The 20,474-nt window shown below is 34.7% G+C and overlaps 1 protein-coding gene across 1 annotated transcript in view; it reads right to left on the reverse strand.

Annotated features, from left to right (window-relative positions):
• The window catches only part of FER (FER tyrosine kinase), a 531,690-nt gene that overhangs the window by 417,662 nt on the left and 93,554 nt on the right, over positions 1-20,474 (reverse strand). The window contains exons 5-6 of the mRNA XM_077138656.1: positions 19,120-19,189; positions 8,648-8,831 (exon numbers count right to left, since the gene is read on the reverse strand). Coding sequence (XP_076994771.1) covers positions 8,648-8,831; positions 19,120-19,189 — 254 coding nt within the window. The remainder of the gene's footprint in view (positions 1-8,647; positions 8,832-19,119; positions 19,190-20,474) is intronic.

Below are 20,474 nucleotides of genomic sequence, written 5' to 3' on the forward strand. Positions count from 1 at the left end.
CTTTATTTAATATAGCAAAACACTGATTGGCTAAAAATTTTATGTTTTAACTGATTTAAGATATATTAGAGTAATGATAGAAATCATTTGACAGGTGCAATTTAAAGAAAAGGGGGAGGCAGAGAAATTTAATTTGATTTAGAAAATCTCTCTGACATTATGACCTAATAATCAAAAGTACTAAATGCTGTTATATAAATGAGCTTTTTATGGATAACTATTATAAAGTAATATAGTAAGTAGGTATAAAGTGGAGAACATTAATATTCCTCTAATACAAAAAGGAATGGAGGAATCTCCTAATATCATGCATCAGGGTACTGATCCACCAAAAGAATCTTTGAAACACTAGCACAAATTAACACAGCTATTTCCTCAAAATTACAGAAAATAATTAAAGGGTTACAGTAACTAAGCGAGTTTCAAACAATGAAAATGCAGCTTTTAAAATGTTAGGAAAAGTTCATGGTGTCCTTACCCCTCCTCCATTCCTTTCTCAGCAAGGTGTAATGCCAGTTTACACTCTCATTATAGGTCTCCAGTACTGTTATGCAGGGAGCACAGCAACCTCTATATGCCCCTTAACAGGTGGCAGCTTGCAAGACTGTATCTATCATATCACTAGCTAGATATGAACTTAACAAACTGACAGCTCAGGGAATAAATCTCACAGTTAACATTTTCAAATATTAAAATGTATGATGTGCAACAAAAAACCGAAAGATGGAAAAGGAAATAGGAAATGATGGCCCATTTACAAGACAAGATAAAAATTCAAAAACCAACAATAAAGACCAGACTTAGGGCATACTGCAAAAACTTTTTTAAAATGATCTTCTAACAACCCAATGCAGTGTGTGGATAGCTTGGAATATGTGTACATACCCTTCCCCCCATATTTTAGAATATCTAGGCAATTTGAATATGGACCAGATATTAATAATATTAAGAAACTGTATTAATTTTTTTAGGTTTGGTTATATTTTTTTAGGTTTGGTCATATGTAGCACATATGAAAGAGAACATCCCTAATTATTTAAGAAAAAGGTGATTTCTACAAGCTGTAGGGTGAAATAGATACAGTGCTTATGATCTGCTTTACATACTTAAGGGAGATAATAATAGATGAAAGCAAATGTGTAAAATCTTGATAATTGTTAAATGTAGGTGATGGGTATATGGAAAATTATAATACCATTTTCTTAATTTTTGTTTATAAGTGAAAATTTTTATAATAAGAATTTCCTGTTTTGCCATTTATCAAAGAAAAATGATCCTCAATATGCTCAAGGAGATAATGAAAAATTCAGAAAAAGAGCTAAAGGATATCAGGAAAAAGATGCATGAACAGTATGAAAATCACAATGAAGAGACAAAAATCTTAAAAGGAACCAAACAAAATACTGGAAGACCACAAAAAAAATGAAATAAAAAATTACTGAAGGGGATTTCTAGAGAAAAATTCTCTAGACAACAGATAGGGGACACCGAAAAAAAAAAAAAGATCCATGTACTCCAAGTCAGGACAACTGAAATGACGATGATTAAGCACACAAAGAAACAAGAATGAAAAAGAAAAATGAACAGAGCCTAAGAGATCTGTGGAATGCCATGAAGCACACTTATATTTGCATTATGGGATTCCCAGAAAGAAATAAAAGAAAGGGGCAGAAGCAATAGTCAAAGAAATAATGAGAGAAAAATTCTAAAATTTAACAGTAAGACATGGATATACATATTCAAGAAACCCAAAGAATCTAAAACAGGATAAAATCAGAGGAAATCATGCCTGAATACATGGTACTAAAACTATCAAATGCCAAGCACAAGGGAAGATATCTGAAAGCTGGAAGAGAAAAGTAAGGTGTCATGTACAAGGGGATCTCAATAAGATTAACCGCAAACTTCTCATCAAAAACAATTAAGCCTAGAAATCACTGGGGTGAAATATTTGCAGTGCTGTCAGAAAAAAATCACTACCCAAGAATTTTATAATCAGTGTCACAATCTTTCAAAATTGAAGGAGAGATTAAGACATTCCTAGATAAACAAAGTCTGAGGGAGTTCCTCACCGCTGGAAATGCCCTATAAAGAATACTAAAGCAAGTTCATCAGGCTGAAAGGAAAGGGCACTAGAAGGTAGACAGAACTGACATGAAAAAATATATCTTTGGTAAAGGTAACCATATGGATAATTATAAATGCCAGTACTATTGTGTTATATCTTTTGCTAAGAAAAACCCCCCTTTTTACTTCTAACAGGTTATAAAATGCAAATTCATAAAAAGTAATGATATTATCTATGGTTTTAGATATACAAAGTACAAAAATATAATTTGTAACAATTACAACAAAAAGGTGGGGGGATGGAGGGGTATAGGTATGCTATTGAATTTAAGTTGGTATCAAATCAAACATGACTTTTATAGATTTAGTATGTTAAATTTGAGCCCATGATAAAGAAAATACCTGAAAAATTAAGGGGTCTCAAAAAGGAACACACACATGCACAAAAAAAATCTAATAAAAATGAAAGCATTGAGAGACATAAAATATATATCACTTATGGAGACTGAATAAAAAAATGGTGAGAGAAAGCCTTGCAGTATTAGTAGTTACTTAAAATGTGAATGGATTAAACTGTCTAATCAAAAGGCAAAGACTGTCAGAATAGATTAAAAAAAAAAAAAAAGGATGACCCAACAATATATACTATATGCAAGAGACTCACCTTAAATTAAAAGACGTAATTTTGTTGGGTTGTAAGAGACAAGATGGAAAATATATATACTATGCAAGTAGTACCTAAAAGACAGCTGGGGTAGCTACACTAAGGTCAGATAAAAAAGACTTTAAGTCAAAAAACTGTTATGAGGCACAAAGAAAATTCTCATAAATAGTTAAATTAAACAAGAAGACATGAATATTGTAAATCTATATGCACTAACAACAGAACCCCAAAACACATGAAGTAGATATTGTCAGGTATGAAGGGAGCAGTAGATAGTTCTACATTACTAGTAGGGGAATTCAATTCACCATTTACAATAACAGAACACATAGACAGAAAATCAATAAGGAAATGGAAGACTTAACTGGCACTACAAACTATCTAGACCTAACAGATATATATAGAACACTACACTCAGTAGCAACAGAATACACTTTCTTTTCAAGCGCACATGGATTATTCTAAAATATAGACAATACATTGGATAAAAACAAGTCAAAATAAACTCAAAAATATCCCAATCATACAATGTATCTTCTCCAAATACAACGTGATGAAATCAATTACAGTGGGAGAACTAGAAAATTCACAAACATGTAGAAATTAAACAACACACTCTTAAATAACCACTGGGTCAAAGAAGAAATCAAAAAAAAAAAAAATAGGAAACTTATTTAGGTGAATAAAAACAAAAATCAAATACCAAAACTCATGGGATGCAGCAAAAGCAGTGCTCAGAGGGAAATTTATAAGTTCTAAACGCGTTCCTTCAAAAAGAAGAGCAAATTAAAACCAAAGTGAGAAAAAGAAAAAAAATAATAACAAAGATGAGAGCAGAGACAAAATGAAATAGAGTATTTTAAAAATATAGAAAATTAATTAAAACAAAAGGTAGTTCTGAAAAGATCAATAAAATAAAAATTAAAAACATACAGATAAACTAACACAGAAGAAAAGGATGCAGATAACTAAATTGAGAAATGAAATGGGGGGCCGTTACTATAAACCCACTCCCTATGAAGCTTATTCTTGCAAAGGAGAAGCTAAGCCTACTGATAATTATGCCTAAGAGTCACCGCCAGAGAATCTCTTTTGTTGCTCCGATGTGGACTCGCTCTCTAAGCAAACCTGGCAGATGAACTCACTGCCCTCCCCCTACATGGGGCATGACTCCAAGGGTATAAATCTCTGGCGCAGTGTGGGACCTGAGTCCTGGGGATGAGCTGGGACCTGGCATTGTGGGAATAACAAAGCCTTCTTGACCGAAAGCGGGAAAAGAGAAATGAGACTAAATAAAGTTTCTGTGGCTGAGAGAATTCAAATAGAGTTGGGAGGTTATCCTAGAGGTTATTCTTATACAGTATATAGGAATTCCTTTTTAATTAATGGTGTACTGGACTGGCTGGAGGGAAGTACCTGAAATTGCTGAACTGTGTTCCAATAGCTTTGATTCTTGAAGAAGACTGTATAACTATATAGCTTCTACAATGTGACTGGGTGATTGTGAAAACCCCGAGTCTGATGCTCCTTTTATCCAGGGTATAGACAGATAAGTAAAAAATAATAATAACAGTAATAAGGATAAAATAAATAATAAGGGGAGATAAAGGATTAAAATTGGGTAGATTGAAATACTGTGTTTCAGTAAGAGGGAGGGGCAAGAGGTATGGGATGTATGAGTTCTTTTTTATTTTTATTTCTTTTTCTGGAGTGATGCAAACGTTCTAAAAATGATGATGGTGAAGAATACATAACTATGTGATAATATTGTGAGCCACTGATTGTATAATATGGTTGGACTGTACATGTATGGATATTTCTCAATAAAAATATTTTTTAAAAACCCATTTCAAATAAAATCAGATACAGTAATAAATTTAACTTAGGGTACAAAGGACTTGTACACAGAAATTTATAAAACACTGCTAAAAGAAATAAAAGAAGACATAAATAAATAGAAGGAAATCTGGTATTTATTTATTGATAGAAGACTAAATATCATTAAGATATTAATTCTATCCAAAGAGATTTACAGATACAAATGCAATTCCAAGGAAAATTTCAATAGTTTTCTTCATAGAAATGAAAAAGACAATCATCAAATTTATGTAGAAGCCAAAACCATCTTCAAAAAGTAAAACAAAGTTGGAAGCCTTATATTTCTCAATTTTAGAAGTTATTACAAAGCTACAATAGTCAAAGCATCACAGTACTGGCAAAAGTACAAGCATGTAAATGAACAGAATCAAAATGAGAGTTTAGAAATAAACCCTCCCATCTTTACACCAAAAGCACAAAGAATAAAGAAAAAATAGATAAGTAGTACTTCTTCACAATTAATGATGTATTTGTATCATTACAAATACATACAGTTAGCAATGTATCTGTATTATCTCATGTATCTCAGATACAGATACTATTTTAAGAATAAAAGTAGTGCCATAAATCATAGTTTCCAGGCAAAACAAATTTGCAATCTGAAAAAAGATACATTGGAGAATGGTCTGTCTTATTAAGAAAGTGAAAAAAACTACAGAATAGGAAAAAATATCTGAAAACCACAAATCTGATAAGGGTTTAATCTCCAGAATTTATAAAGAAACCTACAACTCAACAACAAAAACAAAGGACCCAATTACGTGCACAAAAGACTTGAAAAGACTTTTCTCCAAGGAAGATATTTAAACGGTAAAAAAAAAAAATCATATGAAAGGATGCTCGAAATCATTAGCCTTTAGGGAAATCAAAACAACATACCATTTCATATCCATTAAAATAGCTACTATTAAAAAAAAAAAAAGAAGCAAGTAACAAGTGATGGAAAGGACGTAGAAAAATAAGAACACCTGTTCATTAATGGTGGGAATGTAAAATGGTGCAGCCACTGCAGTGGCTCAGTGGTTCCTCAGAATGCTAAGTATAGAATTACCATATGACTCAGCAATCCCACTTCCCAATAGAATTGAAAGAAGGGACTTGAACAAATATTTTGCACACTGATGTTCATAGTAGCACTATTCACAATTGCCAAAATGCAGAATCAACTCAAAGGTCCATCAATAGAAACAGAAAAATGGAAAACAAAATGTGTTATATACAGGATGGGCCACAGTGGCTCAGCAGGCAGAGTTCTCATTTGTCATGCTGGAGAACTGGGTTCAATTCCCAGTGCCTGCCCATGCGAAAAACAACAAAAAAAAAGGTGATACATACATACAATGGAATATTATTATTCTCCTATAAAAAGGAATGAAGGATTGATACATGCTGCAACAAGAATGAATCCTGAAGACATCAGCTTGAGTGAAATAAGTCAGACAGAAAAGCTCAAATACTGTAGGATTTCATTTATACAATAATGATTAGAATGTGCAAATTCCTAGACAGAAACTAGATTAAAGGTCACCATGAGGGTAGAAAATGGGGAATAAATGCTAACTGGTACAGAATTTCTGTTCAGGATGATAGAAAAATTTTGGTAATAGATAGTGGTGATGGTGGTACAACATTGTGAATTAATGTCACTGAATTAAATATTTAAATGTGGCTAAAACGGGAAAGTTTAGGTTGTGTGTATATATACATTATTAGAATAAAAAGTTTTTAAAGCTATAGGACTCTACAACAAAAATGTTGAATGCTAATGCAAACTATGACCATAATTGCAATTACAGTTAATAGTGTAACTATAATAATATTGTTTCTACAATTATAACAAATATATGACACAAATGTAAAGTATTGTTAACAGGGAAAACTGAATGCGTGAGGGAGATACATGGGAACTCTGAATTTTCTGAATGATTTTTCTATAAATCTAAAACTTCTCTGAAAAAATTTTTAAAAAAGGAAGGATGCCTATTTTGAAAATCTCAGTTAACGATCATCCAAGTATTTATTATCTCTTAGTGAATCTGCCTAATAGGTTACTCAGAAATACAAACTAGAGATAGGTGTGTATTCTGCTTGAATTTGTTTTTTCTTTTCCCTATTTCTAGATCTGTGCTGTTCAATACAGCAACACTAGCTACATATGACTAGTCTGAATTGAGGTGCTCTTTAAATGTAAATTAAACAATGAATTTCAAAACACACACAAAAAATAATGCAAATATACCCATTAATAATGTTTATATTGATTACACGATTAGACAATAATATTTGGGCCATACTAACTAAAATAAAATTCATTATTAAAATGTTTTCCACATTTCTTTTTCCTTTTCAATATATTAGAAAATTTATAATTACATATGATTTATTATTTCTGTTGAGATGTTCTACATAATCTGCAATGTTGTTATATTTCTTTTACAATTTTAAATCCTATTTTAAGAGTAAAAGTTGTCATAAATCTTGAAGGTTCCAGGCAAAACAAATTTGCAGTCTGAAAAAAAGACTGGAGAATGGTCTGTCTTATGTATTTTTTTCTTCATGTCTGAAGTTGTTTCTTTAACAGAGATAATTATCTAAATAGCAAAGAATAGTTTCATAAAAATGGATTTTAAAAATCTATTTTAAAGTCAAGGACCTAATTGTGGTGAGTATTTAAAGAACTATTCTCAATAAAATTACCATGTTAATAGGAATATTTCTATTGGATTACTCCTTCTCATGGAAAGAGTGCTGGATTGGTCAGAAGACCTGGCTTCAAATCCCAGTTCTGCAACCTCTTAGCTTTGTGATCTTGGGCTAGTCCTTACTTGTCTGTCACAGATTTAACCTGGAAAACAATCTGCTCTTCCTAACTCTTCAAGTGAGCAAACACCAAATGAATGTGAAATTGGTTTGGAAACTACCAAGTGTTTTATAAATAGAAGGTTTTGTTTGTTTCTTATGTTAACTGTTTAAGAAACTGTCATTTTATCTTTAATAGTTAATTTGACTCCTATTTATTTATTTGGTATTCAGACTGTTTCTTATATTGCAACCTGAGAAATACAATTTTCTTTCACACTAACTTACTGTTATATTTTAAAATACACTAAACTTTGGAGCTCATTTGTTAATTCATTTATGAACAGATAAATTAACTAAGCTACAAGAACCTGTACTTGAAAGGCCCAAGTTCCTTGACACTTATCTCTGAACTTCATCTCCAGCTGAAAGATAACCAACTATTTCTTTCTTCTTCCCTAAATCTCCTTTCCTTCTACCCATTTCTTTTCCCTTTTCCCCAAACTTATTCCTAGTTTGCATCAACTCTAACACTGAAGAATTCCCCAAAAATATTTTTTCAATGAAAAAAAAAATTGAGTCTAATCTTTTGGAAAGCATTAAATCAGCTAATAAATGAGATGAAGTTCACCAAAGGATGGCTTATCTTTTTCTGTTGTTGTTCATAAACACTTACGGTAAATACATGTGCATTTGACTTAGTGAGAAAAGTAGACTTGTTAGCTCTCGAAGGCAAGAATTGTGGCCTACTCATCTATAGATTCCAAAGCATAAGGCTGTGGGCTTTGCATACAAAACTTCAATAAACATATGTTGATTTTAACTTCACACTGAAAAGGTGAATAAAAGGCTAGCAAATAAACCTTCCCCAAAATTATTTCCTTGCATTGATCCAGTATTTAATATTAAAATGTCCAAGCCTCTGGAAGCAGATGATCAGTTCTTAACACTTGTCAGTTAACGATTTTTTTTTTCATTCAAATTTTTTTTCAGCTAACTGGAGCAAAGTAATAGAAGGGCTCTTTGGGCAGCTAGCTAGAACATTGAAGAGATGAGCACAAACATCAGAAGTGAAAATCAAGGACCAAGGTGAAACAGATCTAGAGAGCCCACTGAACTGGGTCAATAGCAAAGCTTACAAAATACAGACAATTTTTATACAAAAGCCGAAATGTGAGAGAAAATAATGTTGAGATCATTTTATGAAGGGATTTTGTGATAAAGAGGAAATCATCTTACAGTGCTTTTATCATTTCTTCTTGCATCTTTTGTAAAGAGTCCAGGAGCAGAGGAAGTGTGGTATCATAATACTGATTCTGATGAAGCTGTGCCCCCTTCAATGCCAATACATACTGATTATGCAACATATGAAGCTTCATAGTAGCTTTGTCATAGCGTTCCTTGGCCTTTTCAGTTTCTTTCCCTGAAGAAAAGAAAGAAGAAAGTTAGCAAAGAAATTTAAAAATGTTTTATTTTAACTATGTACAAATTACAACTTTTATGTCATTTTTACATGTTTTATGAATAATCAGCAAAAAGATTTTTGCACATATATCATGTGCTTGGCTCTATGCAAAGTGCTATTTGCCAGTGCAGAGCACAGAGGCTGCTAGGAAGGAGGCATACAGCAAATATTTGGTGAATGAAGACTAATGTACAATACAAAAAAATGCATACATATAACCCTTCTCATCTTCAGGCAGAACAACTACATCAAAGCAAAACAATAGTGCACATGAAACTGTACAACCAAGAATGCAAGCAGTTTGTAAATAATGTTAAATGTTAACCCCTGTGTTTGAGATATCAATGAAGACAAGCACAGTCAGAGAAGATTTCATGAAGAAAACAAACCTTAAAGGATGAGGTATGTATGAATAGGTATAAAAAGAGCGAACAGACAGTAGTTCCTTTCTCCCTCCCTCTCTCCCTTACTTCAGTTAATGAATAGTAACTGATCACATTCCGGGCACAGTGATAAATACTGGGAATTCTGTATTTGCAAAACAGAGTCCTCAACATAAAGCCCATGGTCTGGTGAACTGGAATACTGAGTGAAAACATGGAGAAAATAGTAATATTTCATACAATGACATGCAAAGAAATGAACTTGCCTAAAAAAGATAGCAAGTTTTGAGGGAATGGGGGAAATGCTTTGCTATAGGTAGGGCAATTCTAGGTTATGACTGTCTTGAATATCAAGCAGAGAAATTTAGATTGAGGTGTGATAATCTGGACATATGATGTTTGTACTGAGGGATAAAAAATTATCTAGACGCCTTTTGAATTAAAATCATTCAGTAAACACCTTACAATGAGAATTTTTAACATCAGACGCTCTCCTTTGATGCCACTGTGTTTAAGCTCAGCACCCATTTGAGTATTCTTAAAGATAAAAGCCTACCTTATTTCAGAATTTATCTAACCCAGGGTGAAATGCAGAGGAAAAAAAATCAAGTGAGCACCAGAAAACTCTCCTCGCCCCTCTTCTCGCCCCTCTTCTCGCCCCTCTCATTATGAAGCACAGCATCCAGGTGATGGAAAAGGAAACAAACCCTTCCAGCAGATGGGTAAGCTTCTAATACTACCAATTCTAGTGTTTCCCAGCACTACAACTACCATGATTATTTTACAAAGTATAATTCTTTAGCCATAGTCCATTAGCTGCTTCCCGTATATGGAATTATTTATAATCGTCCAAGTTAGTAAAAAATGTGGTACTCTAAATGATCAATTACAACTCATAATATAAAAACTTCTCAATGAAAAAATAATTGAACCACCAGAAGATCTCTTTTGTAGATCTTAGCACTGCTGAGGTTCTAACACTAAAGTGGGAAGACAGGAGGAAATATATTAAATTCAGTTGACCAGAAGAGATCAGGGGGGGAAAAAGAGCAAAATTATCTACTAAAGAAGAGGTTTTTCACACCGTTTGACTACAATCCACAGGATGATAGATTTTTATGTCATGAAGCAGTAAATAATCATACCAATACTTAAACAGATAACTGAAATAAGAAATTTGTGAAACAATTCTTACTCTTACTATGAGGGATTCAATATGATTTTTTGACACTCTATATGAATTTGTTTAAATATTGGTCAGAAACTCAATGAATTTTTTGCCACAGTTAATACAAGTCCCTAGAGAATAAAAATATTCTAATTAACTCACTATGTATGACACTAGGATGATTACATTAACATAATTAATTAAAAACTTTGATAATACTAATCATGATTGATTTTTAAAATTCACAGGAAAATATCCTCTTACATGTTCAGTTACTATAATAGTTTATTCACAGAATACTATATATAACATTTTTATCCAATAATATCGCTCCTTAGCACTTGTGGTATCTTGGAGCCTGCACCCCAAAAACATGATCTTAAACTTAATTCATTCCTGTGGGTGTGAATCCATTGTAAACAGGACCTTTTGATAAGGTTACTTCAGTTAAGGTGTGGGCCAGCTGAATCACAATGAGTCTTTATCCTGTTACCTGAGCATCTGACAGGCACAATGAAATTCAGACCTCTAGAGGGAATAACCACAAGGTGGAAGTCAACGGAACCAAGATGTCAAGAGAGACTGCCATGAAACAGAAAAGCCAAGGACCCAGAAACACTGGCAGAGACCATATTTTTCTGAGAGAAAGCATCTTCTCGATGATACTTTGATTGTGGACTTCTAGCCTCAAAACCGTGGGCAAATAAATTCCCACTGTTTAAGCCAACCCACTGAATGGTATTTGCTTTAGCAGCCAGGAAACTAAAACAGCATCCTTCTTACAGAAATGCATTTCATGATACATCCCCAAGAGTCAATTCCATTAACAAACACATGGGCATCTCCACACCCTTCCTCTGAAAATGACTGCCTCTCTTCCTCCCCACCCACACCACTCAGGTGGATTCCTATATGAAGCTGATACCCAATATCCAAGTTGCATGCCTGACCAAATAGGAACCAGCATTTTGGCTGCAACCTACATCAAATTAATGACAGTCCATAAACTCCTACTGCATAAACCAAGAGAACAGCCCTGGTTCTTGCCTTTTTTCTGCGGCCTAATATTTCACTTTTTGTTTGTTTAATTTGCTATTTTTTAAGCTAGTTTGAATTTCTGTATCTTACATTCAAACTAAAATCTGATTACAAGAGAGTTTAAAAGCTCCCCTATTTGATGACATAAAATGCTCTGGTCCACCAACATGGTGATGCATTTTACTCCAGAGTGCCATTCCCTATGAAACTGTGAGCAACCAGTAAAAGCTGGCAAAGACATCTTCCTAAAACTCCAGAAAATAGCTGAAGGGTTGTAGACGCTAGGCGAGTACCAACTCAAAACTCAGTATTATAAACAGTACGAGAAGATCACATCACACCAGCTGGCCCATCCCACACAGCCTCCCAGGAGCAGTGTGGAAACAACTTGTGCTCCCACTGTATACAGGTCCCTAGCTCTGTTCTGGAGGAAGCAGAGAAAGACCTAAGAGCATAGTGAGATGCCTATAAATAAGGGCCAATTAATCAGGTGCCCCTCTGAAACTCTGAACCAGGAAACTCTTCTCTGGCTCCCCCTCCGAGAACTTGCCCCGAAGGCAGAACCAGCTTGTGGAAAACGAAAGCCATGTAAGAAACAATTAACTCAAGGCAGACTGGAGCCAAGGATTACCTGCTCTAAGAAACACAAACGAATACCCTCAAGATGGGGAAGGTCTAATTCATAGGAAATAGAGGGGACATAGAGTTTCCGGTAAAGACCACAAGCAAACACAAGCCACGGACAATACAGGCCCAGGAAAAGACCGAGAGGGCCCTGCACTTTACTTAAACCTTCAGCTGACCGACTGAAGAAGAGTACTAAACTCTAAAGGCGATCCCAAGCCAAAAGCTAACCAATCTGAAAAGACTGTACAGGATGGTTTTTTTGGTTTAATTTGTTTTCATTAGCTCTTGACATTCAAAGAAATATCTGTTATATCAATAACTGAAAACAAATTCAAGAAACAGGTAGCCAAGGGACTAAATCCCAGAGCTAACACCTAAAAATATTAAAATGTACAGTGTGCAATAAAACATAAAGAAAAAAAACAGGAAATGATGGCTCCATCAAAAAGAATATGACAAAAATCCAAAAAACATTAACCAAAAAAAAAAAAAAAAAAAACGGGCTTTGGGCAAACAGTTTTTCTTCTATAAAAAGAAAACAATGAATGAATAAACAACATTAGAATCTCAACAAAGAGAAATTTTAAAAGGTATCTAAACAGAAATACTGGAGGTGAAGACCACAAAACCTGAAATGAAAATTTCCCTGGAGGGTTTCGGCTGCTGATCAGAGATAGCAGAAATAATCATTGAACTCAAAGACAAAACAACTGAAATGATTCAGGCTGAAGAGAAGAAAGAACAAGAATGAACAAAAGTGAAGAGAGCCTAAGAAGATCTGCAGAACACAATGAAGAGCACAGCAATACATGAATTATAGGAGTCCCAGGAGGAAATGAAAGAGAAAAGGGGATAGAAGAAATCATCATAGAAATAATGCAGAAAACTTACCAAACTTGATCAAAGACATGCATATACACATTCAAGAAGCCCAATGAACCCAAAACAAAATTAAACATAAACAGAACAATGTCCAGACACAGTAATAAAATTGTTGAATACCAAGGATAAGAAGAGAGTTCTGAAAGCTCCAAAGAAAAACAACATGTTTTGTGCAAGGACATCTCAAAAAGATTAAGTTCCGATTTCTCCTCAGAAAACAAGATACTTAAAATATTTAAATGCTGAAAGACAACTACCAACAAAGAATTTTACATCTGGTGAGAATGTCTTTCAAAAATGTGGGCGAGATTTAGACATACCCAGATAAGCAAAAATTGAGGGAGCGCCTCACCACTAGACTTAACCTACAAGCAATGCTAAATGTTATTGTTTACACAAAAAGGTAAGGATGTAGCAACATCAAGAAATAAAGACTTCCAGTAAAGACAACCCTATACGTAATTATAAATGCCAGTGCTACTACACTGTATTTTTTTGTATGTAACTCCACTTTTTTCTTTTACAAATTCTAAAATGCAAATGAATAAGAACTCATTTTAAAAACATGGTATTCAACACACTTGCATACCACATAATTTGTAACAAGCATAACAAAAAGGTAGAGGGATGAAGGGGTATACAAACAGGGTCTGTGTAGGCTATTAAAGTTAAGTGCACGTATGTTGTGGTCTACTGTTAGGCAAAATGGATTTAAAAAGGATGACCCAAATATATTCGGTACACAAGAGACTCACCTTAAATTCAAGGACACAAGTAGGTTGAAAGTGAAAATGATAGAAAACCATACCATGAAAATTATAACCAAAAGAGAACTGGGGTAGCTATACTAATATCAGATATATCACTGGAGTCCTTTACAAGGAGAATGAGATCCAGGCAAAGAGGGAGAAAGCCACAGTCACCAAGAAGCTAAAAGTCAACAAAACCCAGAAGTGAAGGAAGAGGCCAGGAGAGGCCACCTTGTGCATTGCCACCCTGTGCATTGTATGTGACAGAGGAGCCAGGACCAAGGATCACCGGTAACCAGCCCCAGACCACCAGTCATCAGTATCCGTCCTCTTGTGTCTGACTTAGTTCACTCAGCATTATGTCTTCTAATGTATACACCACGTTTATCCATCATTTGTTGATGGGCACTTGATTGTCCCGACAGGTTTACAAGATTGAACTTAAAAGTAAGGGGATAGATAGAGGTGATAGCAGTTCCCTAGAGGGTTTATAAGTAATTGTGCCATATTGAAGGTGAATATGGTTGAAAGGAGTCGTTTAGAGCCATGTACTTCACCGATTACCACTACAAATATAAATAACTTCTTGCATGAACTATCAAAGGTATAACACTTGTACGAAGAGTTAAGAATACAGAGGTATATGAGAAAAACTACTGACTGCAAGCCATGGCCTATATTTAACAGGAATACATCACTAGTACCACAACAATACTAGGGGTAAATAATTGGGAAAGGGACAAGAGTTAAGGGGAGTTTTGGTTTTTCTCTTCGGTATGGGTTTGTCTGTTATTTTCTCTTGGAGCAATGAAAATTGTCTAAAACTGAGAGTGAGATGAATGTAGAACTAAGTGGAGATACTGTGAAATATAGTTTATTTTAGATACAATATATCCTATTTGCATATATTAAAAAAAATCTGTACATTTGAAATAAATAAACAGAAAGATTCAAGTACTAGAGAAAACGTGGCAAGAGAGGTATACATATTCAATGCTGATAGAGGAGTAGAATGGGACAGCCCCCCCCCCCCCCCGGGGGATAACGTAGTAGATCCACAGGCGGTAAATATAGGGTCGCCATATGATTAGGCAATCCCTGGTAACATATTCAAAGGAACTGAAGCAGGGACGCAAATAGACATTTGCACTGATGCTTATGGCAACATTATTCACGATACCCATGGATGGAGGTGGCTGAAAGGTGCATTGACTGAGAAGCAGAAGGGTGAACTGTGGTGTATACATGTCATGGAATATTGTGCAGCTACAGAAACGAATGAAGTCATGAGGCATGCAACAAGATGCATCAACCACGAGGGCATTATGTTGAGCAAAATAAGCCAGAAACAAAAGGACAAATATTGTATGATCTCTTATGGAAAATACCTATAAGAAAATTGGGGCTAGATTATAAAACTCTTACAGCAATCATATTTATTCCTGAGCTTTAAGCGTAATTTCTAAATTCTGAGATGCTGTGCTGTATGCATGTAACCTGGCATTTTCCTGGAAGTTTAGGTAACTATGTGACACCTAAGACCCAGTGTTGCAGTTCTGCAGCTCTGAAAGTCAGTATTCCTATGTATAGCAAATGGTGAAGAAGCCAAAAAAGAGATCAGGCTTTAATTAGAAATAAGAATAATGCTGATCTGGTTGAGACTAAGGTAAATCAGAATATGGAGTAAAAGATGGTGATGTCTGTATTTTAAAACTCCACCTACTATATGAGACCAAAGGAAGAGAGATTTATTTTGTCCAAAACCTACATACATTTTCTGTTGCACACAATCTAACTCAACCTATCTGGCCAGTTCAGCTAAACAACCTAAACACATGGAGCCTAGAATTGGGACAAGGTCTTAGAATTCTGTTTAGTTTAATGTGCTACCCAGATGCATTCCAGAATTCTGTTTAGCTTAATGTGCTACCCAGATGCATTCCAGAGTACGTTAGGCAGATAATTTAAAAGTATTGGCAAAGTCCCTTGAAGGACTGAAGATAAAATACGGAACTATTAAACTCTTCCACCTGAGAAATCCCTAATACTCTCTCCAACATTAGGGACTCCCAAGTTAATAGGCCAAACCCTTGATCCTGAGCCTTGCTCTTATGAAACTGAATTCTGTAGCAGAGAAGCTAAGTCTACCTATAACTATGTCTAAAAGTTACTTCCAGGGAACATCTTTTGTGGCTCAGATGTGGCCCCTCTCTCTAAACCCAACTCTACGAGTAAATCATTACCTTGCCCTCATATGTGGGGCATGACAGGTATAAGTCTCCCTGGCAACATGGGACAAGACTCCCAGGGATGAACCTGGCCCTAGCACTGTGGGATCTACAATGCCTAACTGTCCAAAAGGGGGAAAAGAAAAGTAACAAAATAAAGTATCAGTGGCTAAGTGATTTCAAATAGAGTCAAGAGGCTAGTCTGCGATTACTCTTATGCAAGCTTTAGCTAGATATTGCTAATTGCCATAGTATACCAAGCCCCAAACAACAGTATTCCTATAAACCTGAAAAACTACCAAGAGTCTATTTGAAACTTTACAAAAGTTTCATCCCTTTTTCAAAAACCTAAAAACTCCAGATGGTTCCTAGGCCAGATAAGCCCTAAAACCCAGAGCTACCATTCTCTCCAAGAACATCAACCAGTTGCATCCTCCTACCCCATAATGTCAACACCGCTTTTCAACATGAAGAAATTAGAACGGTCATTGCACAAATATCTCTAGAGACTAGGAGAAGGATGAAAGGAGAAGGAGGAGTTGTTACAAATATAGGATTTAACAAATGAATATGTCCACAGAATCATTTTATTGATATTTCTTTTTAGTCTCCAGTGTCTTAAGGCAGCTTGAAAGAAGCACCTGAAATTGTGGAACTGCAACTCATACCATCTTTGAAATTTGTTCTAAAACTACTTGTTAAATGTACCTTGAAATTTACTTCTTTTTTGCATGTACATTATACTTTACAATAAAAAAAAAACCAGCATGGTACTGGCACAAGGACTGACATATAGACGAATGAAATAAAATTGAGAGTTCAAAAATAAACCATTACATCTATGGCCAATTGATTTTGACAAGGGTGCCAAGACCACTCAATGGGGAAATACAGTTTCTTCAACTGGTGCTGGGAAAACTGGATATCCATGTGGAAAGATGGAAGTGAATCCCTATCTCACAACATATACAAAAAATCATTCAAAAAAGATGAAAGTATTATTGTGGTGGTGAATATATAACTATGTGATTATACCAAAAGTCATCAATTGAAGCCATCATTGGAAGAATGAAGTTCTGATACATGCAACAACATGGATGAACCTTGAAGACTTTGTGTTGAGTGAAATAAGCCAAACACAAAAGGACAAATTATTGCATGATCTCACTGATCCGAAATAATTAGAATATGCAAATTCATTGGGTCAGCAACTAGAATATGGGTTACCAGGGGCTAGAGTAGGGTAGGCAGTAGGAGTTAATGCTCAATTTGTACAAAGTTTCTGTTTTGGATTATGGAAAAGTTTTGGTAATGGATGGTGGTAATGGTAGCACAGTATTGTGAATGTAATTAACACCACTTGAATGTAGTCAAAAATTGAACTTTTAGGTTGTATATATGTTACTAAAATAAAAGTTAAACAAATAAATCATAGGACTATATATATATTTAGCTGTTTTTTAGTTGTAAAATATAACACACACACACACACACACACACACACACACACACACATATATATACACACAAAGAAAGGGGAAAAAAAAACACAATAATTTTCAAAGCACACTTTAACCAGCAGCTACAAAACAGTTCCCAGAGTTTGTCATGGGCTACCATGCCCTCAACTCATTGGTTCAGTGGTAGAATTCTCGCCTGCCATGTTTCTTTTTCCTGAATAGATGTACAGTATAGAGAAGCATTTGCACTAACTTCTATGAATATAAAAGAAGCCACTTCAAATGCAATCATGGTAATTTTGAGGGTTGGTAAATATAAAACACTAGCATAATTTTAGTTCTACAGAATGAATTAGGATAGGCTACATAGGAATAAATAATCCAGAGGAAGTTAATATGAACAATTTTTCTGATACTTCAGGATGTCTTCAAGTAAACAGCAAAACTTCAAAGCAAAATCAAATGTGAATTTTTTTTTATTCAATACTATATGGTTCAACGTGGTACTGCTTAAATTTTTAAAAATTAGCATGTATTACATTTACAGTTGAATTTTTTTTATTTTCAAAAAAAGTACTACATGGCACATGAATAGGGCTCTGCATGTAGCTATATAGGAGAAGACAATGTACATTTTCTACAAAATAAAAATAATCAGTAAAAATAGAAAGCCAAAGATCTGGAAATCAATACACTCACACAACTAACTGGACAAATAGGAAGAAATAAAGGCCAATAAGATGCCAAAAACTTGGTAGAATTTTTCTGCCTTTATCACTGATAAAGTTTCCTTTAATTTATGGTCTTCATAGGAAAAAGTAAAACAAACAAAGCCATGAAATTTGAACTCAGGCAGACTTAGTTTCAGCTAGCTTCATTTTTTATTCATCACATCATGAACTTTAAAAATTCTGTATTTATAAAAAAGTTCCAGCCAAATTATCTCACATCATTATGTCATCACTATTAAATTTTTGAATACTTATAAATAACAATGAGTCCCAAACAAACAAGAATTAACTGAAATAATCATAACACATGGATATTCCTTATAGCAGTTTTTTGAGAAATCGCTTAACAAGAAAATAATAAGAAATCTTAAATCTTGGGAACAAGATGCTAAGTGACAGACTTCACAGTCCTGTAGCCCACAGAATCTTTGAGCAACTAGCAAAAACTGGCAGAGGCATCTTTCTCAGAGCTCTGGTCAACAGCTAAGGGTTGCAATAACTGAGAAATTGCCGATTCAAGAAAAATGTAACTTGAAGATGGTGGGGAAAGCTTTTGGCAACCTGGCTGGCTCCTCCCTCACCCTCTCCCCTGGCGATTCAGTGTGTAGCCAGTCTACGTTCTCAGTGCAGGTAACTGATCCCAACTACAGAGGGAGCAGCATGAACTCTGTGTACATATTGGATGCACACATATCTATGCCAGCTGACCTTGCAGCAGCCTCAAGGACTGAATCAGAATATTCCTCCCTGGCTCATCATCCCAGGACTTAACCCTGCAGGTAGAAATGGCTTACTGACAGCTAAATCTGTGTAATAAGTAATAAAATCATGGCACCCTAGGGCAAAAAATTCCCTGCTTTCAGACGTACAACAGAGCAACCAGAACAGAAGAAAGACTCAAGGGAGAACAGGAAGCATTTGGATCCTTGAAACAGGGGAATTCCTAAGACCAGGCATGCAGGTCAAGACCAAGATCCTACTCAGAAGAGGAGAGAGGACCCTGTGCTCTCCTAAAAGCTGTTCTTCAATTTCGTTGATAGGAGAGAGAAGCTGTGAAAGGGAGCACAATCCAATACACAGCCACAATGCAAATACTGCAAAAGAAGATCTTACATCTGATTATTAGTTTTTGTTCGCTCTTGACGCTCAAAGAAATCTCTATCATATCACTAAATGGACATACACATTCGGGGACTAAAGTCAAGAGTTAACCCATTAAAATATAAAAATGCATAGTGTAAAAAAAGGATTATAAGGCATCCAAAGAAACAGGAAACAAAAACAACAGGAAAAACACCAGACTTTGGATATACTAGACAAAGATTTTTTTAAATGGACTTAAATATACTCAAAAGCTAAAGGAAACTTTCCAAATTTTGAATTGAACAAAAAAGAAATACTGGAGTTGAAAATGCAAGACCTATTGTACTTTTGGTTTGTAATTTCACTTTTTACTTCCTAAGGGATCTAAATGGCAAAGGCATAAAATGTAACAATAAATCTCACCACCAAATTAAATATTCAGAAAGGTAGGCGGACTACAGTGGCTCAGTAGGCAGAGTTCTCAGCTGCCATGCCAGTGACCGGGGCTCAATTCCCGGTGCCTGCCCATGCAAAAAAAAAAAAAAAAAAGTATAAAAAGGGAAATTTTAGGTTGCATTTAAGTTATTACACACACATACACACATAAATGCTTTATATTATTTTTTTAAAAGAGACCAGCCCATAAAGGAGAACAATTGGTGACAAATTAAATCAATTATGCCAAAAAAAGTAATGATATAAATCAAAGTTTTGGACACATAATATACAAATACGTAATTTGTGACAAGAACTACATAATACTGACTGGACGGGACCATGGACCACAGTTTGTGTATGCTATGTCAAGTTGCTATCACACCAAGACAGATTGTTATAGTTTAGGATGTTAACTATAAGTTAAATATATGGATTTACAAACTGGTTTTACAGGTAAATGTCACCATATGTTTACATGGCCATGGCTGAACACATGGTGAAGTTTACCTGTTAAACCCAGTTTGTAAATCCATATATTTAATATTCAGAACTTAATTTTCAATAAAAAAGTAAAACCTGTGTATTATGCATTTAATTATTAGTTATTCTAAGCTGCCATCAAGAAACACCTCTAAATTATTAATTTCAGCTCAACAGACTAAAATTCTCGGCTTGTTTTCAGTATAAATGTTATAACCAAGAAATTAATGTCCAAACTAATCCAGGTCATTTTAAGACAAAACACATATACACAAACACACACACACGCACAAAATTTGCCCCCCTAACAGAGCACAAAACAAAACAAGTTTAA

The sequence above is a fragment of the Tamandua tetradactyla genome, chromosome 21 (genome assembly GCF_023851605.1).
Source record: "Tamandua tetradactyla isolate mTamTet1 chromosome 21, mTamTet1.pri, whole genome shotgun sequence".
Lineage (NCBI taxonomy): Eukaryota > Metazoa > Chordata > Mammalia > Pilosa > Myrmecophagidae > Tamandua > Tamandua tetradactyla.